Genomic DNA, 14,994 nt, shown 5'->3' with positions numbered 1-14,994 from the left:
TGCCCTAGAGCAACGCATGGAAGGAGCAGAGAGTAGAAACGGTAGAGAGGTACTCAACTTTTTCTACTACTTTTACACGACTTCACAGGCCCTCGCATACAGGTGCTGGTGCGAGCGCCAGCACCTGTATGCGTGGACGCGTCCCTCGCGTCCACGTTCGGTGCGAGGGCCTTCACAGGCCAGGTCCTTGAAGAATCCCTGGCCTTCACAGGCCCTCGCGTCCACGTTCGGTGCGAGGGCCTTCACAGGCCAGGTCCTTGAAGGATCCCTGGCCTTCACAGGCCAGGTCCTTGAAGAATCCCTGGCCTTCACAGGCCCTCGCGTCCACGTTCGGTGCGAGGGCCTTCACAGGCCAGGTCCTTGAAGGATCCCTGGCCTTCACAGGCCCTCGCGTCCACGTTCGGTGCGAGGGCCTTCACAGGCCAGGTCCTTGAAGGATCCCTGGCCTTCACAGGCCCTCGCGTCCACGTTCGGTGCGAGGGCCTTCACAGGCCAGGTCCTTGAAGGATCCCTGGCCTTCAAAGGCCCTCGCGTCCACGTTCGGTGCGAGGGCCTTCACAGGCCAGGTCCTTGAAGGATCCCTGGCCTTCACAGGCCCTCGCGTCCACGTTCGGTGCGAGGGCCTTCACAGGCCAGGTACTTGAAGGATCCCTGGCCTTCACAGGCCCTCGCGTCCACGTTCGGTGCGAGGGCCTTCACAGGCCAGGTCCTTGAAGGATCCCTGGCCTTCACAGGCCCTCGCGTCCACGTTCGGTGCGAGGGCCTTCACAGGCCAGGTCCTTGAAGGATCCCTGGCCTTCACAGGCCCTCGCGTCCACGTTCGGTGCGAGGGCCTTCACAGGCCAGGTCCTTGAAGGATCCCAGGCCTTCACAGGCCTTCACATTACCACGTGGTCGTCTTATTCAAGCACTTCTGAAGGAACAGCCTGCGATGTCATCGATGACATCACGTTCGTTTTGTCGGTCTGATGTCATCAGTGACAGTCAGGGACGGACGTGATGTCATCGATGACATCGCAGGCTGTTACCTCAGAAAAAATATTTTTTATACCTATGTTACATGTCTCAGCTGTATTGAAACAGTTGTAACAATTGGTGTTTGTTTTGTTTCGTCTCTTCTTCTCCTTTCTTCCGAGTGGGAAGCCTGTAAACAAGAACAGCTTTAGCAAACGAAGAACGACCGCCGTTTTCTTCCCCAAACTCTGTCTGTTTTATTACAAATTGTCAAAATCATGAAATCATGCAATCATACATTGAACATTCCTTTGTGCATTCATGTCCATGTGTCCTTCCGTTGCTCCAAAACAACCATATTCCATCTACTTCAATAAACAACATCAGCCCCCACCAGCTGTGACAGCATCCATGGGCCAAATCAAAACAATTCAACAATCGATTTAAATCTTACAGATTTACATAAAAAGAAAACTATTCCTCAAGTTCAGTGAAATTGTAAGGCTACTAATTTCTTTGAATTGTAATAACTCTGAAAAATTTAATCATATTATTAGTTCTATAATTTAATATGGGCATATTTAGAGGACTAGATCTAGCTTAAGCTAGTACAGTAGAATCAATTACAGGGTAGTAGGGGACAAGTGGTAACGTCTATAATAAATGTTTGAAACTGATGAGAACTGATTTCCGGTACATGTAACAGAGTAACTTTAACACTTCCTATCAAAAGATAACACAATCCGTCAGGATACCACCGAAATCTTAATAAGGTTGGGTCGGGGAGTGGATCGAAGTTTAGATACATGTAGCAAACTTCTATAACGGCTGTTTTACGACCGTTATAGCTACAAACCGTAATTATGAAACAAAATCACTCTTTTTCCCTCGAACGTCTAAACACGTCTAGCAAGTAATTACGAAATCAGCACCGAATGAACTTGTAAATTTACATTTTAGCGGGGACAGTTTCCACCAGCTTCACACTACTAACCTGTAAACAAGAACAGCTTTAGCGAACGAAGAACGACCGCCATCTTTTTCCCCAAACTCTGTCTGAGGCGCAAGGGGGAAAGGGGCGGGGCTCCTCACTCTAGGTCTCCTGGTGAAACGCTGTCTATAATTTGGCTCTAACAAAACTGGAAACATCAGTATGAGACCTGAAAGAGCGTAGGGACACCCTAGAGCAGTGGTTCTCAAACTTTTTTCAGTGATGTACCCCCTTAAAAATATATTTTTAGTCAAGTACCCCCTGACACGGGCAAAACATTTTTGGAATTAAAAAGAGGTACAGTGCTGTAAAATCACTGTCTGATTTATTAAAGCCAAACAACTTATATCAGTGAACCTGACAAATACATCCATATTGCAAACATTGCATGGTTAAACAAAAAAGAAAAACAGAAGACGGTGACCACCAGGAAGGTATAAAACCAGTCAAACCGTTTTATTTTAAAGGATATTGAAACTAAATACTGAATATAAAATTCAGTGCATGAACACACATTTATATTTTATCGAACTTTTCACAAACTAATTTTTCCCAAGACTTATTATGAGGAGCCTACTGATTTTTTAAAGATATTTTGAAAAGCTTCACGTACCCCCTGCAGTACCTCCACGTACCCCCAGGGGTACACGTACCCCCATTTGAGAACCACTGCTATAGCGCATAAGTAGAACAACTTCTTCCTCTGTAATTATTCTGAATATGTGGTTTTGTGTTTTCAGCTAAACAACACATCAACACCCTGGGCCACCAGCTTCAGATGAACCAGCACTGCCTGGACACGGCCTTCAACTTCTACAAGATGGCCCTCAATAAAAGCCTGACACGCGGCCGCAAGTCTGATCACATCATGGCCGCCTGTATCTACCTGGTCTGCCGCACCGAGGGAACGCCTCGTATCCTTTCCGTAACCAAGTGTGCTATGTGTCGATGAGTATATTCTTTGATCTAAAGAAAAAAAAACATCAGTCTTTTCTCATGGCAAAACAAAAATTTATGACTAAATACCAAAAAGGCACCTTATTTTACTTATTTACCAGAACATGTCATCAAAAACATTTCTGAATGAAACATCCTAGAGTCTCTGGGATCAATCTGAGGAATGTGTGCACCACTGCGGTGAGATGTTCTTGCATGTAGAGCTTATTCCACTACTTCAATTGAAATATATTTAGAAATGGTCTTGGTAATTGACATCTTGAACTGCCTTAATACAAACCTAAATGTTACAGCGGACAGGAAGTACAGGTAGAACTTTGGGACTTCTTGATGAACATAGAACCTCTTTACATTTGGGCTAGGCATGTCTATGCCGTGCCGTTCCCGACACGCCTGGCCTGTGAGGATGATTGGGTTACACAACCGCCGGCGGGTTTGTTATTCTGATGAAAGAGAGGGGAGCAGGCACTGTGAGGCCTTTGCTCCTGCGTTGTTGACTCAGCTTCTGTTTGTGTCTGTGTTTCTGTGTGGGTTCATTTCCACAGGCCTTTCTGTTCACGCATGTTTGGAGGGATAAGGCTGTGGTAAAAATAGTTGCCTCCCCTCCTCCTTTTCCCACAGCTGGGTGAAGTTGTAGAGATGATCAGGACATAAACAAAAGGAGAAGGAGGAAGAGGAGGAGGAGGGCTCAGTCTTACCTGGAGTTGAATTTAATGAGCACCAACAGCGTAGAGATGCTCAACAGTCTGGAACACAGATCCATTTTTAGACCTCAGACAGATTATGCACACACAGCCAGTTCTGCTTCAATTTGTGTTCTTCCGGCCTACGTTCTGTTTCCTTTAAACTTTATAGCGTAAACTTTTTTGCCACTTCCCCTGTTATCGAGTAGAAATAACTATCAAGCGCTTTGAACTTCTTGCTGATCTAACTCGACCATTAAGCAGAACATTCTTGTAGAAGGCCAGCAGCATCTCCATTAGCTATTTTTAAATTTCCTCAATGAGAGAGGTCAGCCCAGTTACTAAAAGAGGCTAAGCAACGCCGAATCTCTGAACTGGGATGCTACTGGGCTTTCTCTCGAGGGAGGAAAGAGCTGCTTAACATCAGCAGGTTGCTGTGGCCTTGTTCTAAATCTGAACGTTTTGTTCCTCCTTAGAATGGAACCGCTTGCAGTCAGACCACCGAGTCTCTTGAATCTTAAGGACTTCTGTTAACAGAGTCCCACACATTGTTGGTATGTTTGAGAAAAATTAAAGAAGTACCTCTCTATGAAAATCTGGAGCTTGGACAAAGAAAGATTGTGGGCCACAATCAAACATATTGCAAATGGTTGTTTTTGTGTAAGCTTGTAGCATAGTAGATGCTCTTAGAGAACTACTTAGTGTTTGTTGGACTTCCTCATAATTCTAAGTTAGTGTCAAAGGTGACGGTCATTCTTTGATCTCCACAAATATTACGTTTAGTAAATGCCGGGCCAGAGAGGATAATATCTTGAACCACTGAGGACTGAGGAGGTTTTGAGGATCCTTCAGGTGTGTTTAGGGAGGCGGAAACTCTGAAGTCTGGTAACTGCGTTTTGAAGGCGGAGCTACATCCACCCAGGCGTTTTGCACAGATGAATGGTTGCTAAGGGAGATTAAAGGATTTCTCAAACATGTATGAAAGAATCAAAGCAACACTCCGGGTAAGTTTTTCATGAGGGAATAACATGTTATGATGTAAAGCTCGGAAAGGTTCTGCCGTACTGCTCCTTTAACCAGGAAAATCCAATTGGGATTAAAAACCTAGAATCCTGGCCAAGAGGCGGCAAAGGTTACACAACAATTACAAACAGTTACACAGTTAAAATACCATACAAATAATAATTATTAAAAACAGTCACAATTTTAAGAATTTATCTGTAATGCTCTGTCTGGACTTAAAAGTGCTCAATGAAATTAGTTCAATTAATTTCCAATCTTTTTGCAACATATGTTGATGGAGCAGAGTAAACAAAGGCAGTTGTTCCCAATTCTGTGTGGGGAAAAGGGACAGAGAACAAGAAATGATCATTTGAACACAGAGTGAGAATCAACGTTTCTCTGTGTGATTAGATCACAGATGTAGGAGGGCAGCAGCCCAAGCAAGGCCTCAGAAATAAAAGTGTTCCAATGTCTCAACCTCCTGGTGGACAAAGACGGCCAGTTCCCTCGAGTGGAATGATGGGTCAAGGCTTTACAGTTTGTAACAAACCCCAGAGAAACATGATGGATAGATAGTATCAACTTTTTAGCAGCAATTGTGCTGAGGCGTTCATATATAACAAGTCTCTGTAATCTAAAACAGATAAAAATGTTGCTGTGACCAGATGCTTATTCACCTTTAAAAGAACAATGACATTTGTTTCAAAAGAAGAAACCCAATTTGGGTTTAATGTACTGCGTGGAGGAATGCAGTGATGCTGTGATGCATTGTTTTCTGGTGACAGCAGTAAACCAGAGCCATGGCTCGCTCTGGTTCGCAGCCTATCCGGTCACACAGTTTTACTTCAGCTTGAGGTGTTGCTTTTTTTAAAACTGTGGCCATTGGCTTTGGATGGAAATTCAGTACGTAAATAATTGTACAGTTGTGGTATGTCTCATAAGTTTTTACCTCTAAACATTCACATTTTATTCAGATGATGGTGCTGCAAAGCTCCATAAAATGCTCGTCATTTTATAGCACAGTTAAGTAACTGCTACCTTCAGTTTCTATGAATTACAGCATACATCAAAGATAACTTAAAAGAAAATTGAATTCACAATCCTAACGCTTTGAAATTGGGCTTATGTCCCTTTAAGAAGCTCCTACTCCCTGACTCTGCCTTTGGCATGTCACCACAACAATGCTGCTCCATTATGGCATTTACACCAGCTCTTTGGAGAGTTGGACTAATAAGTAGTTTCTATCATGAGCTCAGCCCATTTCCAGCGAATGTTTACTAATTGCTGCTACTAGTCTGGAGGAGCTGAGTGGGGGAGGGAGGTGTACGCCGAGAGGCGGAAACTTGGCTGGAGACTGCAGCTCAGAGGGAGGAGCTTTGTGGAAACAGGCGGAGCTTTGTGAGAGCGAGCATTTAGCCATGCCCGAATGGTTGCCATGGGAGACTGAAGGATTTCTCAAACATGCATGAAAGAATCAAAGCAACACTCCAGGTCTGATTTTGATGAGGAAATGACATGATATAAAGCTGACCATTTTCAATTTTACATATTGCCCCTTTAATAAGCACATAAATGTCACATTACTGTTCAGAGTACAGGTGGAGCATTTGGGTTAAAGTGTGGATGAAGCAAGACAATAGTCACTAACAAAACTAAGGAAATTCTTAGTTGGTTTCAGAGATCAAAGGTAAAATTGCTGGACTGGACCAAACACTTGACTTTTATCCAAATGAAAATTTATATAAAGACATTAAAACTTGATGGCTAAATGGTTGATCTTATCTTTTCATTGCTCATATGAACAGCTGTGCTTTTTGTTTTACGTCTTAGAACAATCTGTCCTAAGACGTAACTCGACATTAAGATAAACATCTGTAAGCTCACCACCCATCAAACTGGACCTTGTGTCCTTCCCGGTGCTCAGGAGCAGAACCCAGATGTGTGTTTAAGGTTCTCCTGGTTTTGGTTCTCCTGATCGGTTGCAGGTTGTCCGTTAATCTCCAGGTGGCGTGTGCCGGGATTATGTTTTCCATCTCATCTGCACGCCTGCTAATTCTATTGTGAGGCCCGTTTCAGAGGAGCCTCGTTAATCCAGCCTGACACCCTGGAGACAGGTGCACCTGTCGCCACGGAGACACTGTAACCACGGCAACCAAATGTCTGCGCCAGCTGAGCACTAGGAGGAAGAGACATCCAGAGGCTGATGTTGCCGAAACGGTGTGTTTTTGTGAAACACGTTTTGGACTAGTATATAATTAGGATTTTTTTTCTTTTCTTTTTTTAAGACGTTGGAAATTAAAATTAATCCCAATTTGGCAGCCAGACAGTCACATCAAAAGCAACAATTTAAGTGAATTCATAAAAATCTTCCTTATGTTCTTCATGTCAGTTACTCAACTTCCTTTTTGGTTTGTTTTAGGGTGATTTCACTTTAATCCTTTTCGTTTTCAACCGTTATGTTGTAGATTATACATGCATATTTAATCCTAAAATCCTTTGGGTTTATAAAAGTATTTCTGCGTTGATTTTAATGAATCCCGATGAGTTAAAATCATCAGTCCGCCACTACCGTGCTTAAAAGAACTGCTCTGCATTGAGTGTTGCTCTCATTAGAAAACACTAAGCATGTAAAGAGCACAGAGTGTATGATACAGGAACATTTATCTATTTATTTTCTCAAAATATTGTTTCAAAGAAAATATTGAAGTGAAGCCGTCATCAGCCGCAGCTGTCCTTTCCCATCTGTGGTCAACCTTTCTGTGTTCTTCCTTTCATTCTGTTTGCCTTGACCTTTTTTCCTCAGACATGCTGCTGGATCTCAGTGACATTTTGCAGGTATGTTATCAGTGCAGCGCTGTGAAAAATGATTTCAAGTTTTAATGTTAGACGGTAACCGGAGTAAATACACAAACCTGATTTCATCTACCAACTTGGGTGAAAAGCTATCTGAAACAGCCCGGCTCTGTGGGGGGTGACGGTCATTTCCCTGCCATTGGAAGTAGAACATTTCATCAATTTTCTAGAATTATTGACCTAAAACATGCTGCTGCATCTTGCTGAAAAGTTTAGTTTTTGTTTTAATTAAGATATTTGCGTATTTCTGCGTTTCTGCCTGCACTAAGAATTAGATTTTTTTAAAATACTTGATTTTGTGCTTTTTGCAGTGCATTTGAAATCAGTTTGATTTGAAAACATTTGTGACAAATAGAATCTTTTTTACTGTGCCGTTTAAAAAAACATACAAAATAAAATTTTGCTTTGCTATAAAGTATATTTAAATTGCTTATGGTTTCCTCTTCTGGCTTTTACAAGGCTAACTAACCATTATGAGGGTAATTCCATTATGATTTACTGAAACAATCGTAGCGTGCTTAACTCTAAAATTAAACGTATGCTTCCTCTATTTTTTTTCCATTTAATTGCCAACAAATGTTCATAAGGTGCAGAAAATGGCTCCTCGCCCCTCACTAGGTTGTGCCTAAAAGCAGCTCTTCCTCACCGCTCAGCCACACGTCTGTTCTGTGCAATAAAACCTGAGGTGCGTGTGTGTGTGTAAATTTAGAAACCTCCATTAGTCTACATATTTAATGGCAGCTGATTTGCAGTGAGTGGAGGGTGTGGTGGTCATGGTGGGACATTTCTTTGAGTCACAGCTGGTCTGGAGCTTTTATTTTTATGCTCCCAGCTGTCCTGCAGTAGCTGGTGGCCTCTCCCCCACATCCCCCGCTCTATACAACCTGGTATTTGGAGGCTGAGGGTTGTCTTTTTGTGGCGAGGGGCTGAGAGGGGGGTTATTAATGGTGGGTGTTTGGGCAGTTGTGGGCCAGTTCCATTCCACTACTTGTGTTTTTTAGTGGATCCATGCCCAAGCCACTTGATCTTTCTTGCATTATCTGAATGACTGCGCCACATCAAAAACATTTCCTTTAAATATCAGCTGTCTTCTGCAGCTTTTGTGAGGCATTTTCTGCGTTTCTGCCTGTTGCTGTGCAAAGAAATCTCCGGATGACTGGATGTGCCGGTGGATGTACGCAAACTTTCTCTCGCCACAAGCGTCAGCATCATCTCTGCGACTTTATGTGCTAGAGATCAACTTAAAGTGGCACAGAATTGTAAAATGATTACATTTATTACAAATAAAAATATGAAACTATGCAGGCGTTTTCATTCCAATCCACTCAATCACTAGTTGCATTTCCATTGAGCATCTAGTTGCGCAATTTCACAATTGGCCATATCAAAACTGGTTTATTTCACAAAACTGCAATGGAAACTGTTTTTTCATATCACACAAGTCACATGACCAGCAGCCGGATGTTGCCACTGGTCCAAACCCCGAGGCAGAAGATAGGAATTAGTAGGAGGATCATGGCGTGGCATGATTAATTTTTAATGACGCTTATCACGTGAACAAGCTTATTCATATGTGATTTTATTTATTTAATGGAAACATCGCAACTGCAAAATTGTGTTTTGTCGATATTAGCGGAATGTTGACAATTTCTGCAGGCGCTATTGTAATGCAGCTACTACCACTTTTCAATCACAGCTTCTTTTATTTTCTGTCATTTCTTTTTTTCAGCTTTGTACGTCGTCAGACTGAATGTTTTCCTCGTTCTTTGTTGCAAAATGACTCAAATTGTCTGAAATGTGTTTCAGCTTCTAAGACTTCCTGCAAGTGATCCAAACCGTTTTATGCCTGAGCTACTCTAAGACACGATTGTGCTTTGATCTAAACCATTCCACGTGTAAGTTACTTTCCTAGGATGTTCTGTTTGCAGGGTCAATACAGATCAAACATTTGATTAAAAAAAAAAAGTTCTAAAAGTTCTGGTTCACAATATTTCCTAAAACCAGTATGGGTTTTAGGGCTTTCAGGATGCCTTTACTGTATGATCGCCTCTTAAATTTACAATTTATTTAGCATAATACTGACCTTGTTCTTGTGATTATGTTACCGTACAGTTACTATGTTTTCATTTTAAAAAGCATTGAAACAAAAGAGGCTTAGTTTTAGGGTTTAATAGATGAAACTGTTCCACTGTGCAACCCCTTTTTTACTGTTTTGTTTTTAAACAATGAAGTAATAAAATAGGATCTGTGCTTTCATATTGCCAAATGGTCATTAATAACAAAAAAAATGATGTTGAACTAAATCTGTAAGTGGTTATGATCCATAAAACATTGTAACATTGTCGATATTTTTGACTGCTTGGACTCGAAATGTTAAGTTTTATATCAGTTATGCAGAAAAACCTAAAAAAAAAAAAAAAAAAACTAAGAAAAAAAATCATAATGCATTACTTTAAACTTAAAAACTAAGCTTTTAAACTATAACTTTGTTTGTTTAGTAAAAAAAAACATAACTGAGGGCTTTTTTTAAATAAAGGATGATAAAACAAAATTTTTTCAATAATATCGTCCACACATCAAAGAGTTGTCTATTTTGGTTCATTTCAGTTTGTCTTTGCCTCCTGCAGTGTGTCACTCAATGGATTGGTTTAATTTTCTAACCTGCTGATCTCTGATCAGGGCAGATCAAACAGGGTTGATTTTTGTTCACTTGAATAACAGTAAGAACAGATTTTAGCTGTTACTGCAAATGTTTTTCGTATTTCTTAATTCTTTGTACTTTAGAGGTTGCTACTCGCCACAGGCTTTGTTTTTTTTATGATCAGTTTTTTTATGCTGATATTTTCATGTTGGCATATGTCTCCATTTCCACGTTTGAGTCTAAATTCCTTGCTGGAATCCAGGGTCCCTGCTGACTCCCTAGGGTGCTGCAGTGAGGCTCTATCCATCTGTCTGGCCTGGATGCCTGGCCCTCCTTAAGCACCAGGAGGTCCGGGCAGACTGTCTGAAGGAATGGCAGAGCTTTCACTGGAGATCATGACCTTATTCTCTAGCCTTTGCGGCCTTCTGCTCCAGATTTCAGCACTGAAGCCCCCCTTCCTGCCCCAGGTCTTAATTTTGGGCTAACTCTGTTACCTCTGGAGGAAGACGATAGAATGTGGCTCTGTCCCTTTGTTATTCCACAGTATCCATCAGTATGTCCTTTCAGAGGGTGGGTTAGGGGGTCGAATTTACTGCAGAGCCTTCTGGACGGCCAGTGGGCTGAAACACAATGAAACATCTGTGATGGGCGGTTCCGACGCAGACTATTGTACCGCCCCGCTAGGCTTCACCCAACTCCACCCACACAGCTCCTCCTGCTTCCGTCAGCTCCACGAAGTTTCAAAGAAACTCTTTGATCCCCTAATTTATTCATTATCAGTGAGAATGATGCTTGAAGTTTTTAATAATGCCACAAAGAAAATGCACGGCAGAGATTCATTTAACAGAATGTGGCTCTGTTTATCAGACTAAATAACTTAAGGGAACGTTGCTGTTTTTTGTGTCCAGCTTGGAATCTGATTTATTTGACATGGTTGACGTTGGTATGGAAAAACAAAATGGGTTGGAAAATCTGAGTAATTTCCGACTTTATTGTGGATCCTACTGTCGTGCTTCTTTCCTCCCTCAGCATGTTTAGTGGCATCAGAGTTCAGTATTCACAGATTCACCTTCTCACAGATTCTTAAAGGGGCAGTATTAGTTGTTTTCCAGCCACATAGTGTCATTTGTTGCACAATCAAGTAATTATCACCTCAGGTTGACATAGTGACAGAAAACTCAAAACATCTAACTTTTTTGAGAGTGTTTCCAAGCTGGGATGAAAACATAAGAAATACTCCAAAAAATGAATTATGGAGGGTTGGGTTTACTGCTACACCGAGTTACACTGGCCAGGTTAGAGGGAGTTCAACCCATTTCTCTGTCAGCTGGTATATTGTTATGGGTTCTCACCGAATTGCTCCCATACTTCACTTTCATTGTGGCTTTATGAAGAAATATGTTCTACTTTGGATTCTTGTGTTTTCTTTTGAATTGTTTGTTTGCTGGTGGGTTTTTTTCCTGTATTCTTTTTTTTATGCTGTGATTAAACTGACAGAAGAAGCCTAGCCTGGATGTCTAACAAACTGTACACATGTTTTAAATGTTGCCTTTTTTATAAAAAAAAACAAAAAAACAAAACTTTTTGAAGAAGTACATTCAGTTCAGATGGAGACTAGTTAACAACTATGTATCGATTTGAGTTGTTACAGTCTGCATTTTGGGAAAATCATCCTCCAGAAATGTAACTTCCAATGATGTTGACTCATTTACTGGCTGTAAATACACCGTCAGCTTCTGTTGTTGCTGGACCTCACCGCTGCTTTTGGTACAGTAGATGACTGTATTTTGCTTGACAGAATTATTTCAGCATCTCAGGACTTCAGTGGTAAAGATATTTATAATCAAATGATTTTTCTTGTATTTTGCACCATTTGGTCTGATTCTACCATCATGTGAAGTAACCTCTCACCTATATATGCACATGTATGTGCATTACAAAATGGATCTGAAACATCTGGACCACTCATTGCCTTTTACTTGACCTGTACATAAAGGACTGACCAGCTTAGTCTTTTGTAGCTTAGTCTTTTGTAGAATAAGAGCAGATCAGATGAAACCTGTCAAGATCCTCATTCATGTCCGCCTTTTAAAGATTAGACTATTGTTAGAAACTATTATCAGGTTTACCAAGGAAGACTCCTTGGAGCTACTTCTCAGTGAGCGCTGGTAAAAACTTGACTCCTCTATTAAACTTTTAGCAACATTGTGATGATTTCCTGAAGGTGAAGTATCAAACCAGGATTTTTTTTAAAGAGGCAAAGGCCCAGTTTCAAGGCATTAAATTACAAGGTGAAATTTCTTTTAAGTCATTTGATATAGGTAGCATTTTTATAATAAGTGAAGTTAACATAGCTACTTGATTGTGCTATAAAATGGCACTCATGGTACTGCACCTTTAATCAAGTTTGCAAAACTAAAACAAATTTTTATTTGAGTGTCTTTGCTTTTTAATTACATATGTGCTAGCCTGTTGCTTTTTATTCATTGTATGTACAGGATTTTGACAGACAAATTTAATTTATTAAACTTTCTGCGTTTCTCGTCCTCCCTTCTTTTGACTATTTTCTCTGCAGAAGGTGAATTTTTTTATTTTTGGCACTGCTTAATGAGTAATTTTACTGTCTGAAAGCCTTGGACAGCTCTTTTAACCTTATAATGGAGTTCACTGTTGGTACAACTGTCAAGAAAAAGAATCAAACTAAGTGGCTGAGATTTATATATTTTTTGTACCCTGCCAGGGGGTCTTTTTGTGGGCTCTAGTGTCCCTTATTTTTTGAAAGTAGGCTGACAGGAAAGGGGGAAGGAAAGGAGGGAAGAGATGCGGCAAATGTCGCTGGGTCCGGGAGTCGAACCCGCGTCGAGGACTCAAGGCCTCCAAACATGGGTCACACTATCCCCTATGCCACCCCGGCGCGCCCCAAAATGGCTGAGATTTAAGCAGTGCAAACATTTTAAAAGCTAGCTAACCATGTATCTAAATATGTAATATTTGTCAGTATTGTTAAAGTCGATATTTAATTTCTTTACATTGGTGGTCAGCTGTGACTCGAGTGGTAGAGGTGGTCCTGGAGGTTCCTGGTTCAAATCTGGTTCCTTCCTGCGATAATTAAGGGGGTGGGATCAGGAACGTCCGCCAAGTTTGTGTGCGCACAGCTGTGGAGTGAGGCTGCTTAGCTGTGGCATTCCTGGTGCAGGAGGCGCCAGAAGGACAATAGAAACAACATGTAATATTCTTATTTTTCACTTTTGGACCCTTTAAAATACAAATATGAAATCTTTACTCTAAGAAAACACAAAAATTAGCTTTTTTAATACTTGCTGCCACCTTAGTAGTATACACGTTCCAAAGACAGACTGCCATATTTTGTACTCTGGAATAGTTCAGTGCAAGGGCAGTAGCTTTCTTGCATTTCATCCAAAACTTGCTTTTCTTAAGTTTTTTTTTATTTTTTATTTTTTTTAATTCTGGTTCTGGATATTGTGGAGCTGATTGACCTCTCCATACCTTGCATAATACCTGCCAGAGTACTGTGGTTGCAGTATTTTGTGTTTACAGATAGGTGGATATTTTTAGCTATTGGTTCTTAAACCTATTACAGACTGAGGAAGTTCACCATTGTTGCCAATAGTATACATTCTGCCATCAGCCGATGGCATAACATGCAGTCTCATGTCATGCCGACAGCTCAATTGTTGCTAAACTACAGTCACAACACCCCATTACATTTGCAGATTTTAGCCACACCTCATACCCTGCTACATCTCCGGCTTTTCAACACTTTTCAACACTTGTAAACTGCATTACCAGAAAACACGAGATGTTAATTTGTTTCATGTGAAAATGCCAAGGATCCATACACTTCTTCTACGAAACCTGCTCTTGGCAAAGAAGATCAATCTCTTATTTGTCTGCTTTGAGTATTAGCCCTTTGTTCAGAGACAACCTGTTCTTTGAAGAACCATGAGAAGATAAACCTGAAGAAGCTCTATTAAGGTGTTGACCACCTATTTGGGATTCTACTTCACTCTTCAACCTTTACCTGGAGAAGACCCTGGAGATATTTCTATCACTGTGGATGACACCCTGCCCTATTCCAGTGCCAAATATAGCTAACCAATCAGATTGCAACAACTACGGACTTGTTCCCTGACCTCACATCCTGAAGGTCTTGGAGACTCTTGTTGGTCCACCTGAGTAGCAAACAAGCATATGTCAGGACCCTCTGCAATTTGCGTGTCGCAGTGGAGTTTGAGTTGAAGATGCTATAGTACACCTATAGGGAGCACTTTGAGGAGAATATTCTTCAAATTATCCAGAAAATGTAATAAAATAAAACCCAGTTCACTGTTCAAGAAATGCCAGCAGAAGTTGGTAAAGATCCCCGCAAGGCCTGGATCAATGATGGATGCTAGTTTGGAACTGAAGGACTGTGTGTCTTAACCAGGTGCTCAGGAGTACCACAGGGGACTGTACTCTCACCATTCCTTTTCACTATGTACTCCTCAGACTTTAGGTTAGGTTAAACTTTATTAATCCCATAGGGAAATTGAGGTTTTAAATGCATCATTCCTGTCATCTGCTGGAGATACTCTGACGACTTCTGTTTTCAGGCATGCAAGGAATAAGCAAGAGACTGCATTAAAAAGATACAGTCGATCGCATTATTGTGTGGTATTGGAAACATTGCTAACATTGAATGTGAACATAAAAAAATGATTTCATTTGAAGATTACAGAAGAAGCTGTAATGTATCACAGATGGTTTTCATCATGGGAGAAATGAAGGTGATAGAAGAGTAACAATGCCTCAGTGATCTCCCAGATCATGGACTAAACTGGAGCCTAAAGAATAGTTATGTGGGAGCTACCATCAGAGAGCAAATTCTGTGATGGTTCGTAGATCTTAAACAT

At 41.1% G+C, this 14,994-nt stretch overlaps 1 protein-coding gene across 1 annotated transcript in view; it reads left to right on the top strand.

The window, feature by feature from the left end:
* The window catches only part of brf1a (BRF1 general transcription factor IIIB subunit a), a 79,713-nt gene that overhangs the window by 13,972 nt on the left and 50,747 nt on the right, over positions 1-14,994 (top strand). The window contains exons 4-5 of the mRNA XM_028035403.1: positions 2,686-2,859; positions 7,391-7,422. Of these exons, the coding sequence (XP_027891204.1) occupies positions 2,686-2,859; positions 7,391-7,422 (206 nt within the window). The remainder of the gene's footprint in view (positions 1-2,685; positions 2,860-7,390; positions 7,423-14,994) is intronic.

This window comes from Xiphophorus couchianus, chromosome 13 (assembly GCF_001444195.1).
Source record: "Xiphophorus couchianus chromosome 13, X_couchianus-1.0, whole genome shotgun sequence".
Classification (NCBI taxonomy): domain Eukaryota; kingdom Metazoa; phylum Chordata; class Actinopteri; order Cyprinodontiformes; family Poeciliidae; genus Xiphophorus; species Xiphophorus couchianus.
The sequence above is the reverse complement of the archived record's forward strand: the minus strand, read 5'-3'. Positions and strand labels throughout refer to the sequence as shown.